This window comes from Puma concolor, chromosome C1 (genome assembly GCF_028749965.1).
Source record: "Puma concolor isolate L17-30 chromosome C1, mPumCon1.1.hap2, whole genome shotgun sequence".
Lineage (NCBI taxonomy): Eukaryota > Metazoa > Chordata > Mammalia > Carnivora > Felidae > Puma > Puma concolor.
Genome location: NC_141674.1, coordinates 78655083 through 78681117, shown reverse-complemented (window position 1 = coordinate 78681117; position 26035 = coordinate 78655083). Strand labels below are relative to the sequence as shown.

Below are 26035 nucleotides of genomic sequence, written 5' to 3'. Positions count from 1 at the left end.
CTGTGAGATCATGACCTAAACTGAAATCAAGAGTCCAATGCTTAAGTGAATGAACCACCCAGGTGCCCCCAAAACCCATCATCATTAAGACATACCTCTTCTGAGTCTTGTGATTTGGTAGTTTCTTCATTCAAAACATATCGTCCTCTATAAAACTCCCTTATCCTTAGATTTAAGGTTTCAGTTTCTTTTTTCAAATTCTCATAACTTGGTAGTGGTTTACTGGCTGTATCTGAAGTCCTAAAAGGTAAAGACTCATCCAAGCTATTCTGAGATCCCTGCAGGGAAGGAGAATGTCTGTCTAGGTCACAATCTATGTCATCTTCATCAAGTTCTTCTTCTTTAACCAGAGAGGCTGAAGAGAGTTTCAGACACAAAGAAGCATAATTCTGGCCATACAAAAACCTCAAAGTTTCTTCTGTCTTCCACTCAATCAAAGTCTCCTTCAGGACTTTAAGTAAGTTTGCCTTTGCAACTTCAGGGCACATCTGCACTGAATTAGAGGCTGATCTAGAAACCTGGTTTGATTTGGCAAACTTTCTCTTAAAATGCTCAGCACTTTTCTTACTTATGCCTACTAGAGTTACTTTTGAACTACTGTATTTATTTCCAGAATTTTCTGAAACTTCTACTTTTTCTTGCAAAGGACTATTTGGAGAAATCTGAGTACTTACTTTCTGTGAAGGAAGTTCACAAGCAGCAGCTTTCTCCTGACTATCTAATGTGCAATTGCCTAGCTGCTCAGAGACATCTATTACTGTCTGTTCTTTGTCTTCATGCTTGGAGTTAGCTTTATGGCCGGCTTTCTTTTTCATTATGCTTTTTTTGTGCAGCTTTGGACTTACACCCATTGCATCTACCAGTCTGTTTCCTGGTAGAATGGAGGAAACAAAGTCTTGCTCATTGTCACTGTTACTGTCACTATGAGCGCTAGAAGAACTAGATTCATAATGCTTCTCAAAATGGCCAGGATTGTCAATATCTGATGTTTTAATGGCCTTAGTGCATAGCTGTACTTCCTTTCCAGAATGGCCACTGTAGAAGGAAAGAAACAAAATAACTATAATGAAAAAGCAAAACGTCCCACAGTTATTTATATTTTGTAACTTTCAAGCATTGCCTATAGATTATATATACATCTATCTATATATCTATATGTATTTCCGTAGATACACACATATACACATATACATGTTTTCGAAGAATGCTATATAATCTATGATTTCTCTGCATCTTATTTATTTGATATAATTCTACCATCTTCTTTCTTTTTTCCCATTTTTTAAAGTGTTAAAGGAGGACAGCAAAAAGAAAAAAAAACCTTGATAATTTCATCCTACTGAATTATTTTGATTTTTGCTTGTTACATTTCTTTTTCTTTTTTTTTTCTATTTTTAAACTCATGACCTGATGATCAAGACCTGAGCGGAGATCAAGAGTCGGACACTTAACCGAATGAACCACTCAGGTGCCTCTGCCTGTTACTGTTCTGTGACTATTTTATATATACTTTTTAAAAAAAGGTTTTCTTTTGAAAACTTCATTCCTGCTTTCTCAAAAAAATGTATTACAGAAACTCTGTTTAGGTTTTGAAAGATAACAAGATAAAAAGACATGTTTAAACCTTTCCCAATTATGGTTGATAGTTATACAGAAAATTCCATAGATAAAAATCACAAGAAAGTCTTAGCAAAAAATAAAATAAATTAATATTTGTCAATGAAAGATATTGTATTTGAAAACCCAGAGTTATTATAGAATGCTAAAAATAAAAGACAGTAGTTTTCCCTTTGACTATGTTCCTTCAATTTTCATTTTTTTTAATTAAAAAAAAATTTTAATGTTTATTTATTTTGAGAGAGACAGAGAGAGGGAGAGAGGGAGGCGGGACTAAGAACAAGGAGAGAGAGAATCCCAAGCAGGCTCCACACTGTCAGCACAAATGTGGGGCTCGATCCCACAAACCATGAGATCATTACCTGAGCTGAAACCAAGAATCGCACACTTAATCAACTGAGCAACCTAGGCTCCCTGCTTCAATTTTCAACTGGGTTTTAAAAAGATTAAGAATTATGAAAAGGTGAAGGAAAAGAGTAGCTTTGTCTATACAAACCTGAGATAGGAAATGTTAGGTGAGAAACTACTCTCCAGCAAATGCACATATCAGAACTTTAAAAGAACTCTTTGTAATTCTGTGTAAGTGGGGGCAGGGAATTGTGAGGGTATGTAGGAACTTTCTACTTTTCAAGCAATTTTTCTATACACTTAAAACTGCTCCCCCAAAAGGATATTCATTTTTAAAAAAATTTTTTTTTCCAACGTTTTTTTTTTATTTATTTTTGGGACAGAGAGAGACAGAGCATGAACGGGGGAGGGGCAGAGAGAGAGGGAGACACAGAATCGGAAACAGGCTCCAGGCTCCGAGCCATCAGCCCAGAGCCTGACGCGGGGCTCGAACTCACGGACCGCGAGATCGTGACCTGGCTGAAGTCGGACGCTTAACCGACTGCGCCACCCAGGCGCCCCTATTTTTTAAATGATTAAAAAAATAGACTAAAATAAAATAATGCAACATTAAAAAAAAAAAAAAAGCATGCTTGGTGGAAGTATAAAGAAAGAAAAAGAAAAACAGAGTTGAAAGTAAGGTTGTGGGGGCTTAGTCAGTTAACCGTCCAACTTAGGCTCAGGTCATGATCTCATGGTTGGTGCGTTCGAACCCTGTGTCAGGCTCTGTGCTGACAGCTAGCTCAGAGCCCAGAGCCTGTCTAAGGATTCTGTGTCTCCCTCTCTCTCTGACCTTCCCTTGCTTGCACTTTCCCCTCTCTCTTTCAAAAATAAATAAAACATAAAAAAACAAAACAAAACAAAACAGTAAGGTTGTGGATGGGAATAAAGAAAAGATAACAAGTTTATTCAGTATTAGATACCATTTTTTAGTTAGAATCTAACCTATATAGCCACGAGACTGTCTCTTGTACCTGAAGTAAGCATAATGTTAAAAAAAAATTAGAACAATTTGACTTTCATAGGTTTCATACTTTCTCTTGGAATTTTAAAGTAATTATATTTTTCTATATTACTTTGAAGCTATAAATTTAAAATATATATCAATAAATAAATATCTCTTACTTGTGCTCAATTCCATGTACTAAAATAGTGGCTAAAAACCAGGAAAATTTATGCTGATAAAAGATATAAGAATGTGTTTTGAGAAATAGTCACGATTGGGCAAGCAACACCACAAGAACAGTTAAGAAAAATATCACAACTTGGAATTTTTCTATTAATGCTTTAGACACTCTTCCAAATAATACATAATTGGCATATTAAGCTTTGAAATCCTATAAAATAAGACTAAAAAAACCTTTCAACAAATGTAATTGGCATAATCTAGTTGACAAAGAAGCACAGTATCTCAGATGGAAGCTATGTTTGTGTCGTATTTCAACAGGTTCAATTAGACTTCATTGTAGGAACAGCTGTACAATAAATCATACAGATCAAACACATCATCTTACTATCACAAAAGAAAAAGCTGTACAAGGCAAATATTTCTTTGTGTGGGCTAAAATGGGCACTTACCTCATGCATCAACACAGGAAGTCCAAAAGCTCGTATCACCTGGTTTACTCTTAATGTTTCTATTAACATAAATATATAGAAGGTAAGTAATACTGATTCAACCATACCTTTGTCCTTCCTGTAGCAGTTGAAAATCAGGATCCCTGTAACAAAACATAGGAATAAAAAATTGAAGGCAGCTGGTATGTCAAACATTTTCAAGTGTTTGTTATAACTATATTGGATAGAAAATATAATTAAAAGAAAACAGTTCATTTAAAGTTTTAAAGAAAAAATTGAAGAACAAAGTATTGTGAAACTCATCCATAAGAAATATGGATTAATCTGTTATCCAAAATTTGTTCATATTTTAGGACTAAGTTCAATTTCCATGAGTGTAATAAAGTTTTCCCTGACTAACCTGACTAAAGTAAATCACTCTCTCCTATGAGTTCCAGAGTCAGTATTATGTATTCAATTAATATATGTTAATCAGGTACTCCTCTATGGCTTAATACTAGAATTATTATCTAAAAGTCTTACTTTTCATATGTTTAAGTGTGGTTTCTTACCAAACTACAAGCTTCTTGAGGGCAGGAATTATGTACCACAATTCTCCTCTATTTCCTTTATGTAGTCAATAAGAATTTTTGCTCTAATTTCTGAGAAAGCATTGTATCGTAGTATGGATATGAACTATGTAGATCAGGTGATTGAATTCAATTCTAGGAACAATTTTTCTATGCAATACCAGAAATTACATTTGGCTGGGCATCATGGATATTTAAAAGACAGAGAGAAAAGCTCTTAGAAAGCCAATACAAAAAGGAACAAATAGCAAGTGATTCCAAGAGGACAGGAAAACTCTATAAAATATTTCTGAAGTGACTCAGGAAAAGTGACTTCTAAAGATTACAAAAATGGATTAAATACAAAGAAGAATACACAAAAAATGGAGTGATAATCCATGTTTATCAATAGGGAGACTCAATACGGTCAAGATGTCATTCTCAACTTGATCTACAGATTCAATGTAATCCCAATCAAAATCCCAGCAAGTTATTTGTGGATATCACAAACTGAGTGTAAAGTTTGGGAGGAGGCAAAAGACCAAGAATAGCTAACACAATAATGAAGAACAAAGTTGGAGAACTGACATTACCTGACTTCAAGACTATAACGCTACAGCAATGAAGACAGTGTGGTAGTGGTCAAAGAACAGATAAATAGATCACTGGAACAGAATAGAGAACCCAGAAATAGATGCACACAAATATATTCAACTGATCTTTGACAAAGCAGCAAAAGCAATATGAGGGAGAAAAGACCATTTTTTCAACAAATGGTACTGGAATACTGAGTATTCACATGTAAAGAAGTGAATCAAGGGGCACCTGGGTGGCTCAGTGTGTTGGGCCTCTCTGTTGATTTCAGCTCAGGTCACAATCCCAGGGTTGTGGGATTGAGCCCTGTGTTGGGCTCCGCACTGACTGCGGAGTCCACCTGAGATTCTCTTTCTCTCCCTCTGTCCCTCTCCACGGCTTGGACTTTGTCTCTGTCTCTCTCTCTCTAAAACAAACAAACAAACAAACAAACAAACATACAAACAAACAAGTGAATCAAGACAAAGACTTATACCATTCACAAAAACTAACTCAAAATGGATCATAGAACTAAATATAAAACACAAAACTATACAAAACTCCAACAAGATAATATAGGAGAAACTAGATGACTTTTTAGATAGGACACCAAACACACAATCTATGACTGAAAAAACTGGTAAGCCAGGCTTCATTAAATTAAAAAAATTCTGCTTTGTGAAAGATATTGTCAAGAGAATAAAAAGAAAAACCAGATTAGGAGAAAATATTTGCAAAAGACATACTTGATAAAAGACTATTATCCAAAATATCAAATAACTCTTAAAAGTCAGTAAGAAAACACCTCAATAAAAATGGGTCAAAGACATTAAAAGACACCTCACCAAAGAAGATATAAAGATGGCAAGTAAGCATATGAAAAGATGCTCTACATTATATGTCACCAGCAAACTGTAAATTAAAAGAACAGTAAGATACCACTACACTTGTTAGTATAGCTAAAATACACTACACTGACAACATCACATGCTGGTGAATGTTTGGAGCAAGAGAACTCTCATTCATTCCTGGTGAAAATGCAAAATGGTACAGCCACTTTGAAATACAGTTTGGTGATTTCTTTTAAAACTAAACATACTCTTACCATACAATCCAGAACTCTTACTCCTCGGTATTCACCCAAAGGAGTTGAAAATTTACATCTACATACCATTTGCACCTATGTGGATAGAACTAGAGGGTATTATGCTAAGTGAAATTAGTCAGAGAAAGACAAATATCACATGACTTCACTCATATGAAGAATTTAAGATACAAAACAGATGAACATAGGGAAGGAAAGCAAAAATAATTTAACAACGGTGGGGGGGAGACAAAACAGAAAACACTCTTAAATATAGAGAACAAACAGAGGGTTGGTGGAGGGGCTGTGGGAGGGGGGATGGGCTAAATGGGTAAGGGGCATTAAGGAATCTACTCTTGAAATCATTGTTGCACTATATGCTAACTAACTTGGATGTAAATTAAAGATAAACAAATAAATAAGAAAATTTACGTCTACACAAAAGCCTGCACACGGATGTTTACAGCAGCTCTATCCATTTTACCAAAACTTAGAAGCAATTAAGATATCTTTCAGTTGGTGAACGGTTAAATAAACTGTAGTAAATTCAGACAACAGATTATTATTAAGCATTAAAAAGAAACTAGCCACCATCAACCTAGAAAAAGACAGGGAAGAAACTTAAATGCATATTACTAAGTGAAATAAGCCAGCCTGAAAAGAACATATTCTGTATAATTTTACTACCTAATATTCTGGGAAAGGTAAAACTATGGAGATAGTAAAAAGATCAGGGTTGGGGCGCCTGGGTGGCGCAGTCGGTTAAGCGTCCGACTTCAGCCAGGTCACGATCTCGCGGTCCGTGAGTTCGAGCCCCGCGTCAGGCTCTGGGCTGATGGCTCAGAGCCTGGAGCCTGTTTCCGATTCTGTGTCTCCCTCTCTCTCTGCCCCTCCCCCGTTCATGCTCTGTCTCTCTCTGTCCCCAAAAAAATAAATAAACATTGAAAAAAAAATTTAAAAAAAAAGATCAGGGTTTATGACAGGTGGGAGATGAATAAGTGGAGCACATAGGATTTTTATGACTATAAAATTACTCTGTATAATAATGTAATTAATGTTGGATTCAAGTCATTATATATTTGTCCAAACCCATAGAATGTACAAAGCTAAGAGTGAACTCTAATGTAAACTATGGGCTTTGGGTGATAATGATATGTCAATACAGGCCCATCAATTGTAACAAATGAGCAATTTTGTTGGGGGATGCTGATAATGAGGGAGGCTATACAAGGGTAGGGGTAAGGAGGGTATATGGGAAATCTCTGTACCTTCCTCTCCATTTTGCTATGAAGCTAATATTGCTCTAAGGAATAAAGCCTATTAATAGAAAAAAAAGTAAATATAAGAAACTAGACATACATGAAAGAGAAGCTAAGGCATTGAATATTAATCCCATTTAAAGGACAAAATAGGGTTCCAATGAAGGCCATGATATTGCAAAAAAGCATTTCAATTAAAAAAAGTTAAGCCAAATGGATAGATGGAACCACAGGTTATTCGAGTTATGACACTGAAAGGCTGCTAATCAAAAAATGTCAGTTAAAGATATTTTTCTATATAATTAAGCATCAGAGTTGACCACATAATACTGCCTAGATAATCCATTTATCTTGTCTTCAGTCTTAAGCAGAAGAGGCACTGCTATGAATGGACTCTCCTACCAATCCTCTCCTTAAGTTATGGAAGGCACCGCTAACTAATCAAGGCATTCTTTCCCATTATATTCCTTCTCAGCACCACACATCAGGAGACATATGGGATGAAACCAATATTTGCCATCCCTGCTTTAGAGATTCCCCTGTAGTTCAGGAATTCTCCAAGACCAATAATAAAAAATTTAGAAGGAAAGGCAAAATAAGACAATGGGCAATGAGCTGACTGAGAGTAAAATTTTAATCTATTTTTGTTTTTTTCCTTAGTCCCTCAGCCAATTGAGGCATATCCTTTCCCAATCACCCAATATTACCCTGTTAACACTACTTCTTCTACTCACTAAAACTCTAGTTATAGAAGCTACCTTGGGTTGGTGTTCCTCAAAGCAAAGGACACTACTTGGATGGTGACTAGCCTTGATTGCTCCAGGGGATATTTATAACTCTCATTAAGAGCTTTTTTGGCCTAAATAATATGCTAACTTTTACAACAGAGGATTTTATTGCCTCTCACAGGTACCTGTAGTTCTTTCATTCTTCCTATCCCACATCCCCATCCAAGTCTTCCTGGCTAAAATTGTCAAGGTTCAGTGCCTTGCAGCTGCCTGGCATTTAGTCCTATAGGGTCTGAGTATCTCTATAGGTAAGAAAATATGTATAGACAGCGATTCTCAATTGGACTCTTACACTCAACAGCTAACCTACAAATGCAGGGTATATATTCCATTATTCCTTCAAAAATAAAATTCTGAACTATTATATGTATGAATTATGCTGTGTATATTAAGTAATATAAAGAACAGGTTCTTATTCTTAAGGACGTTACAATTTAGTAGGAGAAAAACGCCTGTGCTAAGAGCTTCACAAAGGTTAATCCTCACAAGAATGAGTAGCTACAACTATTATCCCCATGTTACAGATAAAACAATTTGAGTACTAAAAGAATAAGTAGTGGAAAGCCACACAACTGGTAAGTGGTAAAGCCAGAAATCAAATCAAGACAGCAGGGCTCTTAACTACATTTTGCATCATATAATTTCAGAGAATATATGTTAAGTATCATGAGAGATACATGAACTGCTACAACAAATTACAGAAGAAATAAAAGTTGCTTGTTGAGCCAATGAAGAAAAGCTTTAGATTCAGTTGGGTCTATAAAGATTCATATAGTTTATATATAAAAGCCTTTAAGGCTAACTCTATGGATCTGAGGTTTTACTCCATAAACCTCTCCCTTTTTCCTCTTGCCTTTTAGGATATTATCATACTTAAATTTATCTTGAGAAAATAAATACAGAAACCAACAAACCCTGTCCTTCAATCATACAGCTCCCCCCACTCCCTTTTTCATTGTAACCTTTCTTTATAGAAGTCTGCACTGGTTTTCAATTCCACATCTCCTATTCAATCATCACCCCTCTGCCTCCTGGAATCTGTATGCATTACTCTACTGAGATGTCTCTTGCTAATATTACCAATCACCATAGAAATGCTAAACTTAATGGATATTTTTCAGGGTTCTGTCCCTACCAACCTTTTTAAAGTAGAAGAAAAATAATCAACTTGAGAGGAGAGCTTGAAAGAGTGAGAAAATAGGAATAAATCATGAAGCAAGCCTTGGTGACAGAAGAAAAGAATCAGGAACATAGAAAGTATAAGCAATGATGCAGAGAAACGAGAGAGGATAAGAAAATAACGTTGAAGGAAATTCTGCTGGATGCACTCAATCATTTAGTTAAGTGGTAGGTTAAATTATCTATAATGAGTTGGGGATTGGGTTCAAAGTTTAAGGAGAGAAGAAAATGTGTGAACTTATCAGAGAGTCAATAAGAAACAAAGAAAAAAACATGTGAACACACGAGTGAGATTACACAGAATAAAATGGAACAGGGCCAAAGGAATGGAAAGAGTGCATGAGGCTTTGGTGTCAGATCTGGGTTTAAATTCCAGATCTATATAAATGAGCCTAGTGTTCTGGGTTAGTCACTAAACCTCTGTGAGCTTCAGTTCCACCACCCATAAAATGAGTAATAACACTTCCAAGGGGTCTTGTAAGGACTGAGACAGCTTATTTAAAGCACTAATGTTCTAAATGAGACAGCTTATCTAAAGCGCTTGAGAACTTTACTCAATAAAGATCAGGAACCCAACCACAGAAAAAAAGGGTGAGGGAGGAGTTAAGATGGTAGAGGAATAGGGGGACCCTAAGCTTGCCTAGTACCTCAAACACAGCTAGATAAAAATCAAATCATTCTGAACACCCAAGAAATCAATCTGAGGACTGAGAGAACAAAACTGCAAGTCTACAAGTAGAATTGTAGAAGGTAGGAGCTGCAGAGACTTGATTTGGGGGAGGTAAGAACTGCGGGTGCTGTGGAGGGGAAGGAGCCCTGCTTATATAGAGTACCACAAGGTATTAGAAGCAGTGGAGCCCAAAATCTGAAGTTGTAGAAGTCTGCCCACTACAGGGGTCCAGCCCAGTTTAGTGGTGCTCCTATGGTGAAGGAGAGAGGAGAACCGAGAGTGGACAGCATGGACTGAGGATCCCCTGGGTCACATGAGGAGAAACAGTTCCCCTCCATTCCCCTTGGGAGTGGCTGCAAGGCCTCTCCAGGGCCAGAAGAATGGATGGCACCAATGTGCTGTACTGTTGCCAGGCACAGCAGTGGAAACACTGGCTGAGGGCAGTGAATCTTTTTTTTTTTAATTTATTTTTTTGAATTTTATTTTGTATTTTTTAAATTTATTTTATATTTTTTAAAATTTACATCCAAATTAGTTAGCATATAGTGCAACAATGATTTCAGGAGTAGATTCCTTAGTGCCCCTTACCTATTTAGCCCATCCCCCCTCCCACAACCCCTCCAGCAACCTTCTGTTTGTTCTGCACATTTATGAGTCTCTTCTGTTTTGTCCCCCTTCCTGTTTTTATATTATTTTTGTTTCCCTTCCCTTATGTTCATCTGTTTTGTCTCTTAAAGTCCTCATATGAGTGAAGTCATATCATATCATTTTTGTCTTTCTCTAATTTCACTTAGCATAATATTCTCCAGTTCCATCCACGTAGTTGCAAATGGCAAGATTTCATTCTTTTTGATTGCTGAGCAATACTCCATTGTGTATATATACATATATACATATACATATATATATACATACACATACCACATCTTCTTTATCCATTCATCCATCGATGGACATTTGGGCTCTATCCATACTTTGGCTATTGTTGATAGTGCTGCTATAAACATGGGAGTGCATGTGTCCCTTCGAGACAAGCACACCTGTATCCTGTGGATAAATGCCTAGTAGTGCAATTGGTGGGTCGTAGGGTAGTTCTGTTTTTAGTGTTTTGAGGAAGAGGGCAGTGAATCTTGATGCAGGCTTTCTGTTCTGCTTTGCCTAAGATCTGAACCACTGTGTGGTCGTGTGACTGCTGTCTTGGACAAGCTGGCAAATGGCAAAAGCATGGCAAGGCCCTCTTCCAGAGGAACAGCTTGGAGCCATGCCAACCAAGTCCCTAAAATTTGGAGTTTAGAAACCCAGCCATGGGCCTGAGACAAAACACCTTGGACATAAACAGGGTGAAGGCAGCCTGGGACATAAGGGAGATAATTGTGTTCTCTTCTGTGAGGGATTCCTGAAGAGTGGTGGGTGCAAGCTCTCTGCTCTGTGGATAAGAGAGCTGAGCAAACCCATTTTGCTCCCCCGTCCATCAGCACTGACTGACCTCAGTGAGCTAACCAGCACCACCAAGTAAAGACCTGAGCTGCTTACGCCAAGCCCCAGCCCTGCTGCACCCTGCTGTGCCCTGCAGGTGTATCTCAACGAGGGCAAGTTGGCCTGAGAAGCAGCACAGAAGCTGGCCCCAGAAGACCAGCACAAACCCCTCGTACACTCCCAACTCCACTGATCATAGAATGCTGCAAAGCTTCAGGTCTAGGGGAAATAGGGTCTAGATTCCTTTTTATTTTTTTAACTTTTTAGTTTTATATGTATATATATATATATATATATTTATAATATATAAATTAGTTATATATATATACTATATATAAATATATATTATAAAATAGAAATATATACATAACTATATAAATACAAATACTGCTTTTATTTTTAGATCTAGCTTCTTTTTTTTTTAATTTTTTTTTTTCAAGGTTTATTTATTTTTGGGACACAGTGAGACAGAGCATGAACGGGGGAGGGGCAGAGAGAGAGGGAGACCCAGAATCGGAAACAGGCTCCAGGCTCTGAGCCATCAGCCCAGAGCCTGACGCGGGGCTCGAACTCACGGACCGCGAGATCGTGACCTGGCTGAAGTCGGACGCTTAACCGACTGCGCCACCCAGGCGCCCCAAGATCTAGCTCTTTTAACAAGCAGATCAAATCATATTTTGTCTGGACAAAATGACAAGATGTAGGAATACACCCCAAAAGAAAGAGCAGGAGTAGAAGTAACAGCCAGGGATTTAATCAATACAGATAGAAGATGTCTGAACTAGAATTTAAAACAATTATAAGGGCACTAACTGGGTTTGAAAAAAGCATAGAAGACACTACAGAATCATTTACTGCAGACATAAAAGAACTAAAATCCAATGAGGACAAAATTAAAAATGCTATAACCAGGATGCAAACCTGAATGGATGCCATAATACCAAGGATGAACAAAGCAGAAGAATGAATCAGTGATATAAAAGATAAAATCACAAAAAATAATGAAGCTGAAAAGAAGAGGGAAAAACAGGTACTGGATCACGAAGGTAGACTTAGGGAATTCAGCGACGTCTGAAAACGTAATAACATTCATACCATAGGAGACTCAGAAGATGAAGAGACGGAAAAAAGGGGCAGAAGGTTTATTTGAGCAAATTATAGCTGAAAACTTCCCTAATCTGGGAAAGGACACAGACAATGAAATCCAAGAAGCACAGAGAACTCCAATGAAATTCAACAAAAGCTGGCAATCGCCAAGGTATATCATAGTCAAATTCACAAAATACCCAGAGAAGGAAAGAATCTCCAAAGCAGCAAGGGAAAAAAAGTCCTTAACCTACAAAGGAATACAGATCAGGTTCGCAGTAGACTCATTCACAGAAACTTGGCAGGACAGAAGGGATGGCAGGATATATTGAACATGCTAAATGGGAAAAATGTGCAGCCAAGAATACTTTATCTAGCAGGCCATCATTCAGAATGGAAGGAGAGATAAAGAGTTCCCCAGAAAAACAAAAACTAAAGTTTGTGACCAGTAAACCAGCCCTAGAAGATATATTAAAGGGGACTCTTTGGGAGGAAAAAAGACCAAAAGCAACAAAGACTAGAAAGGAACCGAGAATATCACCAGAAACACCAGATTTACAGGTAACACAATGGCTAAATTCATATTTTTCAATATTCACCCTGAATGTAAGTGGACCAAATGTTCCAATCAAAAGATATAGGGTATCAGAATGGATAAAAAAAAAAAAAAAACAAGATCCACCAGGGGGGTGCCTGAGTGGCTCATTCGGTTAAGCGTCTGACTTCAGCCTAGGTCATGATCTCACCATTCCCGAGTTTGAGCCCTGCATCAGGCTCTGTGCTGAAAGCTTGGAGCCTGGAGCCTGTTTCAGATTCTGTCTGTCTGTCTGTCTCTCTCTATCCTTCCCCACTTGTGCTCTGTCTCTCTCTCTCTCTCTCAAGAACAAACATTGAAAAAGTTAAAAAACAAAAAACAGAACAAGACCCACCTATATGCTGCCTACAAGAGCCTCATTTTAGATCTGAAGACACCTGCAGATTAAAAATTAGGGGATGGGGAATATTTATCATGCTAATGGACATCAAAAGAAAGCTGGAGTAGCCATACTTCTATCAAAAAAACTAGATTATTTATTCCTCCAACTTGGGAGGCAATTATATATATATATACAATTCAATATATATAAATCAATTAATATATAAATATATATATGTCAATTAATATAGAAATATATAAATCAATTAGTAACAAGCATATATAAATATATATCAATAACAAATTTATAAATCAATTAATAACAAGCATAAAGAAACTCATCAATATCAATACAATAGTAGTAGGGGACTTTGACCCCCCCACCCACTTACATCACCGGACATATCATTCTACACAGAAATTTAACAAAGAAACAATGGCTTTAAATGCACCCCAATGCACTAAACAGACATTCAGAACATTTTATCCTAAAGCAGCAGAATATACCTTCTTTTTGAGTGCACATGGAACATTCTCCAGAACAGATCACATACTGGGTCCAAATCAGCCCTTAACAAGTACAAAGAGATCAAGATCATTCCATGCATATTTGTAGACCTCAACACAATGAAACATGAGATCAACCACAAGAAAAAATTTGGAAGTACCACAAAATACATGGAGGTTAAAGAACATCCTATTAAACAATGAATGAGATAACCAGGAAATTAAAGAAGAAATAAAGAAATACATGGAAGCAAATGAAAATGAAAACATAACAGTTCAAAACCATTGGGATGCAGCAAAAGTGGTCATAAGAGGAAAGTATACTGCCATACAGGACTACCTCAAGAAATAAGAAAAGTCTCAAAACAGACCTAACCACATACCTAAAGGTGCTAGAAAAGGAAAAGCAAATAAAGCCAAAAGCCAGCAGAAGGGAAATAATAAAGATCAGAGCAGAAATAAATGATATAGAAACAAAAAGTAGAACAGATAAATGAAACTAGGAGCTTGTTCTTATCAAAGCCAGACTTATCAAAAAGAGAAAGGACCCAAATAAATAAAATCATGAATGTAACAGGAAAGATCATAACCAAAACCACAGAAAAAGAAATAATCATAAGAGATTATGAAAAATTATATGCCAACAAATTGGGCAAAACCTAGAAGAAATGGACAAATTCCTAGAAACATAGAAACTACCAAAACCGAAACAGGAAGAAATAGAAAATTTGAACAGGCCCATAACCAGCAAAGAAACGTAATCAGTAATGAAAAATCAATACACAAAAGTCCAGGGCCAGATGACTTCCTAGGGGAATTCTACCAGACATTTAAAGAAGAGTTAATACCTATTCTTCTCAAATTGTTCCAAAAAATAGAAATGAAAGGAAAACTTCCAAACTCATTCTACGAGGCCAGCAATACCTTAATTCCAAAACCAGACAAAGAGCCCACTAAAAAGGTGAATTACAGGCCAATATCCTTGATGAACATGTATGCAAAAATTCTCAAAAAGATACTAGCAAATCAAACCCAAGAGTACATTAAAAGAATTATTCACCATGATCAAGTGTGATTTATTCCTGGGCTGCAGAGATGGTTCAATATTTGCAAATTACTCAACGTGATACACGATGTTAATAAAATAAAGGATAAGAACTGGGGCGCCTGGGTGGCTAAGTCCGTTAAGCATGACTTCAGCTCAGGTCATGATCTCACAGTTCGTGGGATCGAGCCTCATGTCGGGCTCTATGCTGACAGTGCAGAGCGTACTTGGGATTCTCTCTTTCTATCTCTGATCCTATCCCACTTGCATGCTCTCTCCCAAAAGTAAATAAACTTAAAAAAAAAAAAAAAGGATAAGAACCATATTATCCTCTCAACAGATGCAGAAAAAGCATTTGACAAAATAAATACAGCATCATTCTTTATAAAAACCTTCAACAAAGTAGGAATAGTGGGAACGTAACTTAAAATCAGAAAGGCCATATACAAAAGACCCACAGCTTATATCATCCTCAATGGGGAAAAACTGAGAACTTTTCCTCTGTGGTCAGGAATAAGACAGGGATGTCCACTCTCACCATTACTACTTAACAAAGTACTGGAAATCTTAGCCTTAGCAATCAGACAACAAGAAAAACATCAACAAGAAAGGCATCACAATCAGCAAGGAAGAATCAAAGTTTCACTATTTGTAGATGACATCATATTCTATGTAGAACCTAAAAGACTACACCAAAAAATTGCTAAACTGATACATGAATTCAGCACAGTCATGGGATATAAAAATCAATGTACAGAAATCTGTTGCATTAATACATATACCAATAATGAAGCAGCAGAAGGAGAAATCAAGGAATCTATCCCATTTACAATTGCACCAAAAACTATAAGATACCTAGCAATAAACCTAACCAAAGAGGGGCACCTGGGTGGCTCAGTCGGTTAAGTGTCCGATTTCAGCTCAGGTCATGATCTCGCAGATTGTGGGTTCAAGCTTTGCGTCAGGCTCTGTGTTGACAGTGTGGAGCCTGGAGCCTGCTTCAAATTCTGTGTTCCCCTTCTTTCTCTGCCTCTCCTCTGCTCACACTCCATCTCTCTCTCTCCCTCTCCCTCTCTCTCTCAAAAATAAACATAAAAAAAAAAATTTAAACCTAACCAAAGAGCTAAAAGGTCTGTACTTTGAAAACTACAGAAAACTTATGAGGGAAACTAAAGAGGACACGAAAAAATGGAAAAACATTCCATGCTCATGGACTGGAAGAATCAAACATTGTTAAAATGTCTATATTGCCTAATGCAATCTACATATTTAATCTTTATCAAAATTCCACCAGGATTTTTCATAGAGCTAGAACAAACAATCCTAAAATCTGCATGGAACCACAAAGACTCCAAATAGCCAAAGCAATCTTGAAAACAAAAAGCAAAGCTGGAGGCATCACAATTCCAGATTTTAAGCTACATTACAAAGCTGTAGTCATCAAGACAGTATAGTACTGGCACAAAACCAGACATATAGATTAAGAGAATAGAATAGAAAACCCAGAAAAGAACCTGCAACTACATGGTCAACTAATCTTCAACAAAGCAGGAAAGAATATTCAATGGAAAAAGGACAATCTCTTCAACAAATGGTGTTGGGAAAGTTGGACAGCAACATGCAGAAGAATAAAACTAGACTAATTTTACACCACACACAAAAATAAATTCAAAATGGATGAAACACCTAAAATTTGAGACAGGAAACCATCAAAATCCTAGAGGAGAACACAGACAGCAACCTCTTTGACCTCGGCCGGAGCCACGTCTTACTAGACACATCTCCAGAGGCAAGAGAAACAAAAGTAAACATGAACTAGTGGGACTTTATCCAGATAGAAAAGCTTCTGTAAAGCGAAGAAAACAACAAAACTAAAAGGCAGCCTACAGAATGGGAGAAGATATCTGCAAATGACCTATCTGAGAAATAGTAATCAAAATCTATAAAGAGCTTCTCCAACTCAACACCCAAAAAACAAATCATCTAGTGAAGAAATGGGCAGAAGACGTGAACAGACATTTTTTCAAAAAAGACATCCAAATGGTTGACAGACACATGAAAAGATGCACAACATCACTCATCAGCAGCAAATCAAAACCACAATGAGATACCACTTCACACCTGTCAGAATGGCTAAAATTAATAACAAGAAATAACAGGTATTGGCAAGGCTGCAGAGAAAGGGAAACCGTCTTGTACTGTTGGGAATGCAATCTCGTACAGCCACCCTGGAAAACAGTATGGAGGTTCCTCAAAAAGGCAAAAACAAAACTACCCTATAATCCAGCAATCACATTACTAGGCATTTATCCAAAGGATACAAAAATACTGACTTGAAGGGGTATATTCACCCTGATGTTTACAGTAGCATTATCAACAATAGCCAAACTATGGAAAGAGCCCAAATGACTACTGAAGACTGATGAATGGATAAAGGAGATCTGGTATACGTATATATACAAAGGAATATTACTCAGTTATCAAAAGAGTATTTTGCCATTGGCAACAAGTGGATAGAGCTAGAGTATGTTACACTAAGCGAAATTAGTCAGAGAAAGACAAATACCATATGATTTCACTCATAAATGGAATTTAAGAAACAAAACAGATTAACATAGGAAGGGGGGGGGAGAAGACAAAAAGAGAGAATGAAGCAAACCATAAGAGACTCTTAACAATAGAGAACAAACTAATGGTTGATGGTGGGAACGTGGATTAGATGGGTGATGGGTATTAGGGGCACTTGTTATAATGAGCATTGGGTGTTATATGTAAGTGATAAATCACTGAATTCTATTCCTGAAACCAATATTGCACTCTATGTTAACTAACTAGAATTTAAATAAACATTTTAAAAGAAAAAAAAAAGATGACTGTCACTTGGGAAGGTAGACATGGTAGAAGGTTAAGGGAGAAAGAATCTGGGATTGTTTGAATGGACAATACTGTAACTGCTGACTGTGGAGCTCAAGAAAACAAATTTAATGAAAGTCTGTCCAACCTAGAAGAATAGAGCTAAGGTAGAGACAGGAGGTCAAAGTGAGGTTACAAAGCATACTCAAGAGTGATAGCTGTAGATGAGATAGAGGTTGTGGTCACAACGGGAAGCTCTTATTTCAAGATCTTGGAGGTAGAATAGCCCATATAAGAGTAAGTCTATGTATGGCTGAATTAAGAGATAATCAAAATGTAAACACTATTCTGAATCATGAATGCAGTTTAAGATAATTTTATGAGAAATACCCAGCTACATAACAACATTTAAGGAAAAACACTTAAGAATTAAGAAAAAAAAAAAAAAAAAAACCTCAATTTCTAAAGGTAAGGGGAAAGCCAGAATATACAAAGTGCCTACCATATGGTAGGTGGCCTTGGCTTTCTTTCTTTTTTTTTTTTTTGTGGTGTAATATACATTACATAAAATTTACCATTTAAACCATTTTTAATTATAGTTCAGTGGCATTAAGTACATTCGTATTTTTGTACAACTATCACCATCATCCATTTCCAGAATATTTTCATCTACCCACACTTTGTCCTAGCTGTTTTTTATACAACTTCACTTAATCCTCATATAACTTACGGCTTTTTTTTCTTTACAGATGAGGAATCTGAAGTTTTGAGAGGTTAAGCAATTAACTAGTAAATCTAGGATTCGAATTTGGATCTTTCAAAGTTCAAGCTCTTTCTACAACATGCTGCCTGTAAAATCAGAAAAAAGACTTTAAAAAGTTGTGAGGGTACTACCTTTGTTTAATCTTTCTCATAGGAACTCAATATACTTTACAAGTGACTATTTTCTCCTCCTTTGTTTCATTTTTCTTACTTCAGGTAAAGAAAACTATATTGAACATTGTTTCTAGATATTTGATGAGTAATCTTAACAGTCTCCCTGATACCCAGTCTGTAAAATGGAGAATAATATGTGACACTAAAATAAATTAGATTGGCACTTAATAAGGTTATTAAATGAAAGGTTCAATATAAAAATTCAGTTTTATTGTTTTGCTATAGCTGTTTAGAAATAATGAGGCACTAAGTTATATTGCATTCTTTTCTATCCTTAAATGAAATTCAAAAGCTATTTGTTAAAAGTGCCATGTCTCTTTTCAAAACGTTTTAATGTTTATTTTTGAGAGAGAGAGAGAGAGAGAGAGAGAGAGAGAGAGAGATTGTACAAGTGGTGGAAGGACAGAGAGGGAGACACAGAATCTGAAAGCAGGCTCCAGGCTCTGAGCTGTCAGCTGAGAGCCCGATGCAAAGCTTAAACCTGTGAACTATGAAATCATGACCTGAGCCGAAGTCAGACACTTAACCCACTGAGCCACCTAGGTGCCCCTCTTTTTTTTTTTTAAGTTTATTTATTTATTTGGAGGGAGAGAGAGCACATGGGAGAGAGAGAGAGAGAGAGAGAGAGAGCACACGCGGGAGAGAGAACCCAGAGCAGGCACCACACTGTCAGCACAGAGCTCAGCACAGGGCTCGAACTCACGAACTGTGAAATCATGACCTGAGCCAAAACCAAGAGTCGGATCCTTAACCGACTGAGCCACCCAGACACTGCAAAAGTGCCATTTCTCTTTGTTCTATGTATCTTCCATTCCCCTCGAAGTTTACATTGCCCCGGATTATTCTCAATCTGATAGGACCTCAACTTAAAAAATAAAAATAATCATGTTAGTTAAAGAATACTTTCAAACTGCTTCTTCATAAACATTTTAATGTTATTTTCACCGAAGTATAAATTACATGATTAACTGCAACTTTAGCAATATAAATCTAAAACTAGAAATAACTTGTGCCAAATAACCTTGTGTGTATATATGCACATATATGTGTTTGTATCACTCAGAATATGTGTACTATACATAAACCAACAAAAGCAGCAGGCTACAATTCCCCCCTGTGGTGGAAATTCTTCAAATATAATATGAGACATGTTAAAACCTCTTTAAGACAAGTTTTTATTCTGTACACCCAGCAACAGAAGTGGCTGTTCAGGAAGAGGTTAGAGAAGTTGTTCTGCAGAGGTTTTTGGCTTCCGCACCTCTGAGATTATACTGTTTATTGCCAAGAAGCATGTGTGAAAATCCCCTACTCTGGGCCACATGATGGCGCTTTTAGCTCTGTCAGCATTAGCCATTCACCCCATTTTGATCTTTTAAACTATAATTTGATTCTCAACATTTGTCCTTCCTTCTTAGTTTTAACTCCTGATTTTTTAAGTTACAAAGAAACCGCTTTCCTTCAAAGATTTGTCAGAGCCTGTAGTGAACAAAACAGGATTTATAAATGGAACTATATGACTATCTAAATGAGCGTACTAAGAGGAACAAATATGTGGTCTGTCTCTGGCCACCAAGTGGGTGAAAAATTTCTAACTCACAACATGAGATGCATCATACTGCGTCATGACCCAGTCCATCTAGGTCAATGTTCTCTCTCTGACACGGCATCAGGAGACATTTTGGGAGAAGCACTGCTGTTCTTCATGACACTGAAGATATACTACACATATTTTTTCATATCTTAATAATAAAAATGAGGGACTTGAAAACCTCTAAGGCACCTTCTGACTCCAAAGCCTCAATAGAAGTATGGAGCTAGAATTCATGAATTTCTCTATATCCTTCTTAAAGCTACTTACACATTTTAAGCAATGAGATACACAGCCTTCTATGGTATAAAATAGTATCTTAGCAGTGTTAAGGGACACTAAAGATTTTAGTATTTTGGAGTCTGGTGAATAAATTTATATTAGCTTTCATAACAATATAAGACTAAATTGAGTCAAATTCAACATTCTGTTTCCAAAGAATATGGAAGATCATAGTGTCCCTGAAGATGCCAACTTCAAGTTGTTCTGAACATGCTATAATATATTCCTGGGTTTCTTCATAATTTAAGAACTCTGTTCCAATCTTTCATCAGCCTTTATCTTTATAGACTGAAGAGTTCAAATTATTCAAGTCAGTAACATTTATTCTAAATTCTTAAATGAGACAGACTTCCCTACAAAATTTTCCCAGTCTTATGCTTACAATTTTAATTTTCACCACTTTTTATAAATAAGACATTTCCTATCTAGGAAACTTTCACTACAGTAGCAGTTGACTGACTCAGAACTGCAAAACATTAGAACTAAAGGGAACTAAGAGTTTAATTGCAACTTTCTACTTTACCAATGAGGAAACTGAGACTTAGTGTTGATAAGAGACTTTCCTATAGTGAAACAACTAAAAACCTAAGCTGGATACAACAAAACAGTACTTAAAAAAATTTTTTTTTAATGTTTATTCATTTTTGAGAGACAGAATAAAGCATGAGCTGGAGGGGGGCTGAAAGAGAGGGAGACAGAATCCAAAGCAGGCTCTAGGCTCTGAGCTGTCAGCATAGAGCCCAATGTGGGGCTCGAACTCACTGACCGCTAGATCATGACCTGAGTCAAAGTCAGATGCTTAACCGACTGAGCCACCCAGGCGCTCCAAGAGTACTTTTTTTTAAAAAAAATTTTTTTTTTTTCAACACTTATTTATTTTTGGGACAGAGAGAGACAGAGCATGAACGGGGGAGGGGCAGAGAGAGAGGGAGACACAGAATCGGAAACAGGCTCCAGGCTCTGAGCCATCAGCCCAGAGCCTGACGCGGGGCTCGAACTCACGGACCGCGAGATCGTGACCTGGCTGAAGTCGGATGCTTAACCGACTGCGCCACCCAGGCGCCCCTCCAAGAGTACTTTTAAAACTGCATATTAGGATTTTAAAACTGCATATTAGAATTGACCAACCAATTAAGTGGATTGCTATCAGCATTTAAAAACAAAAACAAAAAAAAGCAACAGAGTAGGAGCACCTGAATGGCTCATGCAACTGGGCTTCTGCCTCTTGACTTCAGTGCAGGTCATGATTCCGAGGTCATGGAATGGAGCCTGCATTTGCTTCTGCCCTGACAGCACAGCCTGCTTGGGATTCTCTTTCTCCCTTTCTCTCTACCCCTCCCCTGCTTGTTCTCTTTCTCGCAAAATAAATAAATAAACGTTAAAAGGAAAAAAGCAATAGAGTAGAAAGTATCAGGCTGTTCAAGTAATGAGGATAAATATCATTTTATAAAACTTTGTTTCAGTTACATGTGTATTGAATCATAACATAAAATATACTTATAGTGGTCAAAAATTTTGGAAATCATTGCAATAAAATACTCAATTCTTTGAGTGGGTTTAAAATTTTGCTCTTATTTTTAAAATTTAAAATTGCTTAATAATTATTAATATCAATAAAATAAAATCAACAATAAAACAATTATGATTATGATTTAATTATGAAGGTGATGCAAGTTATTATGATGATGGCTTACTTTAAGCTAATTAAAAACATCTCTGCCATACTAAATGCTGCCATTTAAAAGAAACCATTTTTCCCCTTTAAAGGAGATAGGTTTTGAAGTGTTATACCCCATACTATATGAGAAGAGACTTTCTTTAAAAGTCATATTTCTGGGGGCGCCTGGGTGGCTCAGTCGGTTGAGCAGCCGACTTCAGCTCAGGTCATGTTCTCGCAGCCCGTGAGTTCGAGCCCCGCGTCGGGCTCTGTGCTGACAGCTCAGAGCCTGGATCCTGTTTCGGATTCTGTGTCTCCCTCTCTCTGACCCTCTCCCGTTCATGCTCTGTCTCTCTCTGTCTCAAAAATAAATAAACGTTAAAAAAAGAAAATTAAAAAAAAAAAAGTCACATTTCTGTAGAGCTTATATGTGCAACAGCTAGAAAAGCTCTTTAAAATAATATGAATTCTAGAATTTTGATCATTAGAACACATAAAATATAATAAACATCCTCTGAAGACACAGTGACCTCTAGTGGATTCATGAAATAAACCGACATAATTCATGCCCATAAGAATTTATAAATTAAAGTAACATGCAACCAAATATAAAAGATACTAATATGATTATATACTGACAAGTATTACACATAAATAAGGGCTACAGTTAATACTATGTACATTGTGACAAATGTTTATTTATAGATTATTGGTTACTTCAAATCAAAGAGAAATATAATAGAATCCTAGCAACGTTCAGAACCTATCACAAGCTTAAGAAATATATTTAATTTTTCTGAGATTGTTTGATAAAGATGTTAGATTAAATTGTTTCTAAGGACCTTTCAGCTCTTTAATTATGATCCTTTCTTCTTTAACTCATCTTGTACATCAATGTCAGATCAAATTCTGTTCAAAAGTGTTTGATGGCTCCCCAATACTTGTCCCCATTAGAATAAGTACAAATTTGTTTCACTTGTATATTTATTATGCCATCCAATTAAAATTTCAATTTAAACTCATAGGTTGAGTTTCATTAAGTGTGTGTGTGTGCTCGTACAGGTATGGACAGCCTGCCAGTACTAAGCACTTACTACAAACATTGCATGTAAATTAAAATGGTTTTTTGAGGGAAACCAAAGCCATTTTCATTTTTCTTTTTTGGTGAGGTAGGGAAGGGCATATAGATAAGGTAGAATTTCAAGAACTACAAATAAAGTGACAGACCTTCATGTTCTAGGAAAGGTGGGTATTATGAACATATTAGAATAAGATTTTAGAAAAAGGTTAGAGAGAAGAACTATTTTCAATTAGCTAAAGCAAGTACCAATAACTACATCTGAAGAATATAAAGATGACAGGAAGGGTAGTTTGGTAAATGGTTTTGAAGCAGGGATGAGGATGAGCTAAAGTAGCAAGTAGAGAAGATATCACTGGAAACAAAGTTAGGGATAACTTAAGGAAACAGTGGTCTTAACAGCTGGGGAATAGAATACAGCAATATGTGTAGCTGTCATAAGGTTGAAAAGGCGATGAGCAGATCTAGCAAAAGAAATGCTAGGAAAGGAGAAAAAAGGGATGCCCGGGTGGCTTAGTCAGTTGAGTGTCTGACTCCTGATTTCAGCTCAGGTCATGATCCCAGGGTCATGAGATCAAGCCACATGTCAGGCTCCACACTCATCAGTGAAGTGTGCTTCATATTCTTTCTCTCCCTCTCTCTCTCTGCCCCTCTCCCCACTTGCGCTCTCTTTCTCTAAAGGAGAGTAAAAGAGACAAAAAGTGATAGTTAAGAAAGTGCTCGTAGCTCCCCATTCACCTTGGACAATGCTACAACCTTTATTCTTCAAATAAGAAAGGCTAGTGGAGAAATAGTGAACAATTTAGTCTTCACTATGTGTAATACAATTAACAAAGGCTATAGGGTGGTATGTTTTACATATTCTAAACCACACAGCATTGGATCTGCAGGCAAAGGTGTCAGCCAACAAAGGGACTGTCATCAGTACATATGATGCTAGTTCAAACTACAGTGGTTTCATACTACCTTGTGCATCAGATAAGACTTTAATAAGAGGTGTTTTTTTTTTTAAGGCAAATATCTTTAGTTACCTTGCATCACATTACATTTATGTCACTAAGTTTATTTAGCACTGATACTATTTTACCACAAATAACACTGCCTTGTGTTATAATATTCTTTATGAAGCATGAGTTGAGACCTTATCTCATTTAAGCTTGTCTGAATTTAGACAATACAGTTTGATTACATAACAATTTTTGTTACCTTTACTGTATTATGGCATTTGTCCCTCAATAATAAATTTTCTCTCAAATTCAGCAACTACTAAAATGTTGTAAATGTTTAAACATTTCCCAAATGGCAAACCCCAGGAATATTCATAAACATTTTGCTAAAAATTAAATTGGATTTCTTTAAATTTATAAAATACTGTACTGATTTTTAATAAAGATTGAATGAATTAGTTACCTGAACTTTTTAACCTTAGTACATAGTTTTCTAACAACAAAACAAGTTCAGTGGATCCTCAGTTTTAGTATCCTGAAAAACTTTAACATTCTTACTCTAGAATTATAATATTAATAGGGTTAATAGAAATAACTTGCATAGCAGAAAGCAAAGTTCAGGTGTTGTGATTAAAACAACAAAGAAACAACTTTTATATTTACTTTCTGATTTTGAGTGTAAAATCCTTAATAACTAAGCTAAAAATATAACCATTTCTCCACAATGAAAATGTGTATGATGGTAACATTCTTAGGAAACTACAACTACTCTCTATACATCCCAAAAAGTAGAAAGAAATTATTGGAATATATGAACAAATGTATATGTAATGATTTAAATTACCTTTCCTCTTCTCGAACCCATACTGGAGTTTTAGGAATTTGTGCTTCAAAAAACTTAGATGCTTTGTAACAAAAATTGCTGCAAAAACACTGAAAAACATTTTAAAATCAGAAAATTATTTTTTTCTTACTGTGAAACACAACTAACTTATGTACAGAAGAGAGTATAAAACATAAACATGTAGTTCAAAGAAAATAATGAAAACCCATGAATCTACCAACCAAGGTAAGAATAAGGTATAGTACCTTCGAAGCTCTATTATGTGTCCATCCTGGATAGCATCACTTTCGACATTCCCCAGAGGTAACCACTATCATATTCTGTGTTCCTTATTCCCTTGCTTTCCTTTAGTTTTGCTATCTATAGAAACATCCCTACAAAAGATACCATTTAGTTTCAACCAATTTCAAACTTTGTCTGAATGTAATCATACTGTTATGTTCTCTGAGTTTTTTGTTCCAAGTTATAGTTTTCAGATTTTTGTAGTTGTGGCTTATATATACATTACATTCAATTGTGTAAGTATATTACCATTTATTATGAATAATTGAGTTGTTTCTAACTTTTCTGTTATCTCTACAATGTGACTATAAGCACTTTAAGAATTTTTAAAATTAAAAAAAATTGTGGTCAAATACACCAAAATTTACCATCTAAATTGTTTTTAAGTGTTACAGTTCAGCGGCATTAAACACCTTCTCACCGTAGTACAACCATTACCATGATCCATCTCTAGAACTCTTTTTATCTTGCAAAACTGAAACTGTACACCCATTAGACAATAACTTATTTCTGCCTCCTCTTATAATCTCCATTCTACATTCATAACTATGTATCTGACTACTCTAGTTACCTCATGTAAGTGGGATCATTTAATATTTGTCCTTTTGTGCAGGCTTATTTCACTTAGCATCATGTCTTCAATGTTTATCCATGTTGTAGCATGTGTCGGTATTTCCTTCCTTAAAAAGGTTGAATGATAGTATATTATATATTTTGTTAATCCAACTAGGAAGAAATGGGCAAGAAATTCTTTAAAATATATACCAAGAATAGAAAAGCCTGGTCATAAAAAATGTGTGAACTTGACTTTACTAGATTATACCAAAGAAGTTCTCAAAAAAGTTGCACCAATTT

At 36.2% G+C, this 26035-nt stretch overlaps 1 protein-coding gene across 11 annotated transcripts in view; it reads right to left on the bottom strand.

Annotated features, from left to right (window-relative positions):
- Positions 1-26035, bottom strand: part of RPAP2 (RNA polymerase II associated protein 2) — a 98747-nt gene that overhangs the window by 57857 nt on the left and 14855 nt on the right. For all 11 annotated transcript variants that reach the window (XR_015254878.1, XR_015254875.1, XR_015254876.1 and 8 more), the window contains exons 6-8: positions 24899-24987; positions 3690-3725; positions 96-1035 (exon numbers count right to left, since the gene is read on the bottom strand). Coding sequence is in view for 7 of the 11 variants with exons in the window: in XM_086717539.1 (XP_086573665.1) it covers positions 96-1035; positions 3690-3725; positions 24899-24987 (1065 nt within the window). In the remaining 4 variants the exon portion in view is untranslated. The remainder of the gene's footprint in view (positions 1-95; positions 1036-3689; positions 3726-24898; positions 24988-26035) is intronic.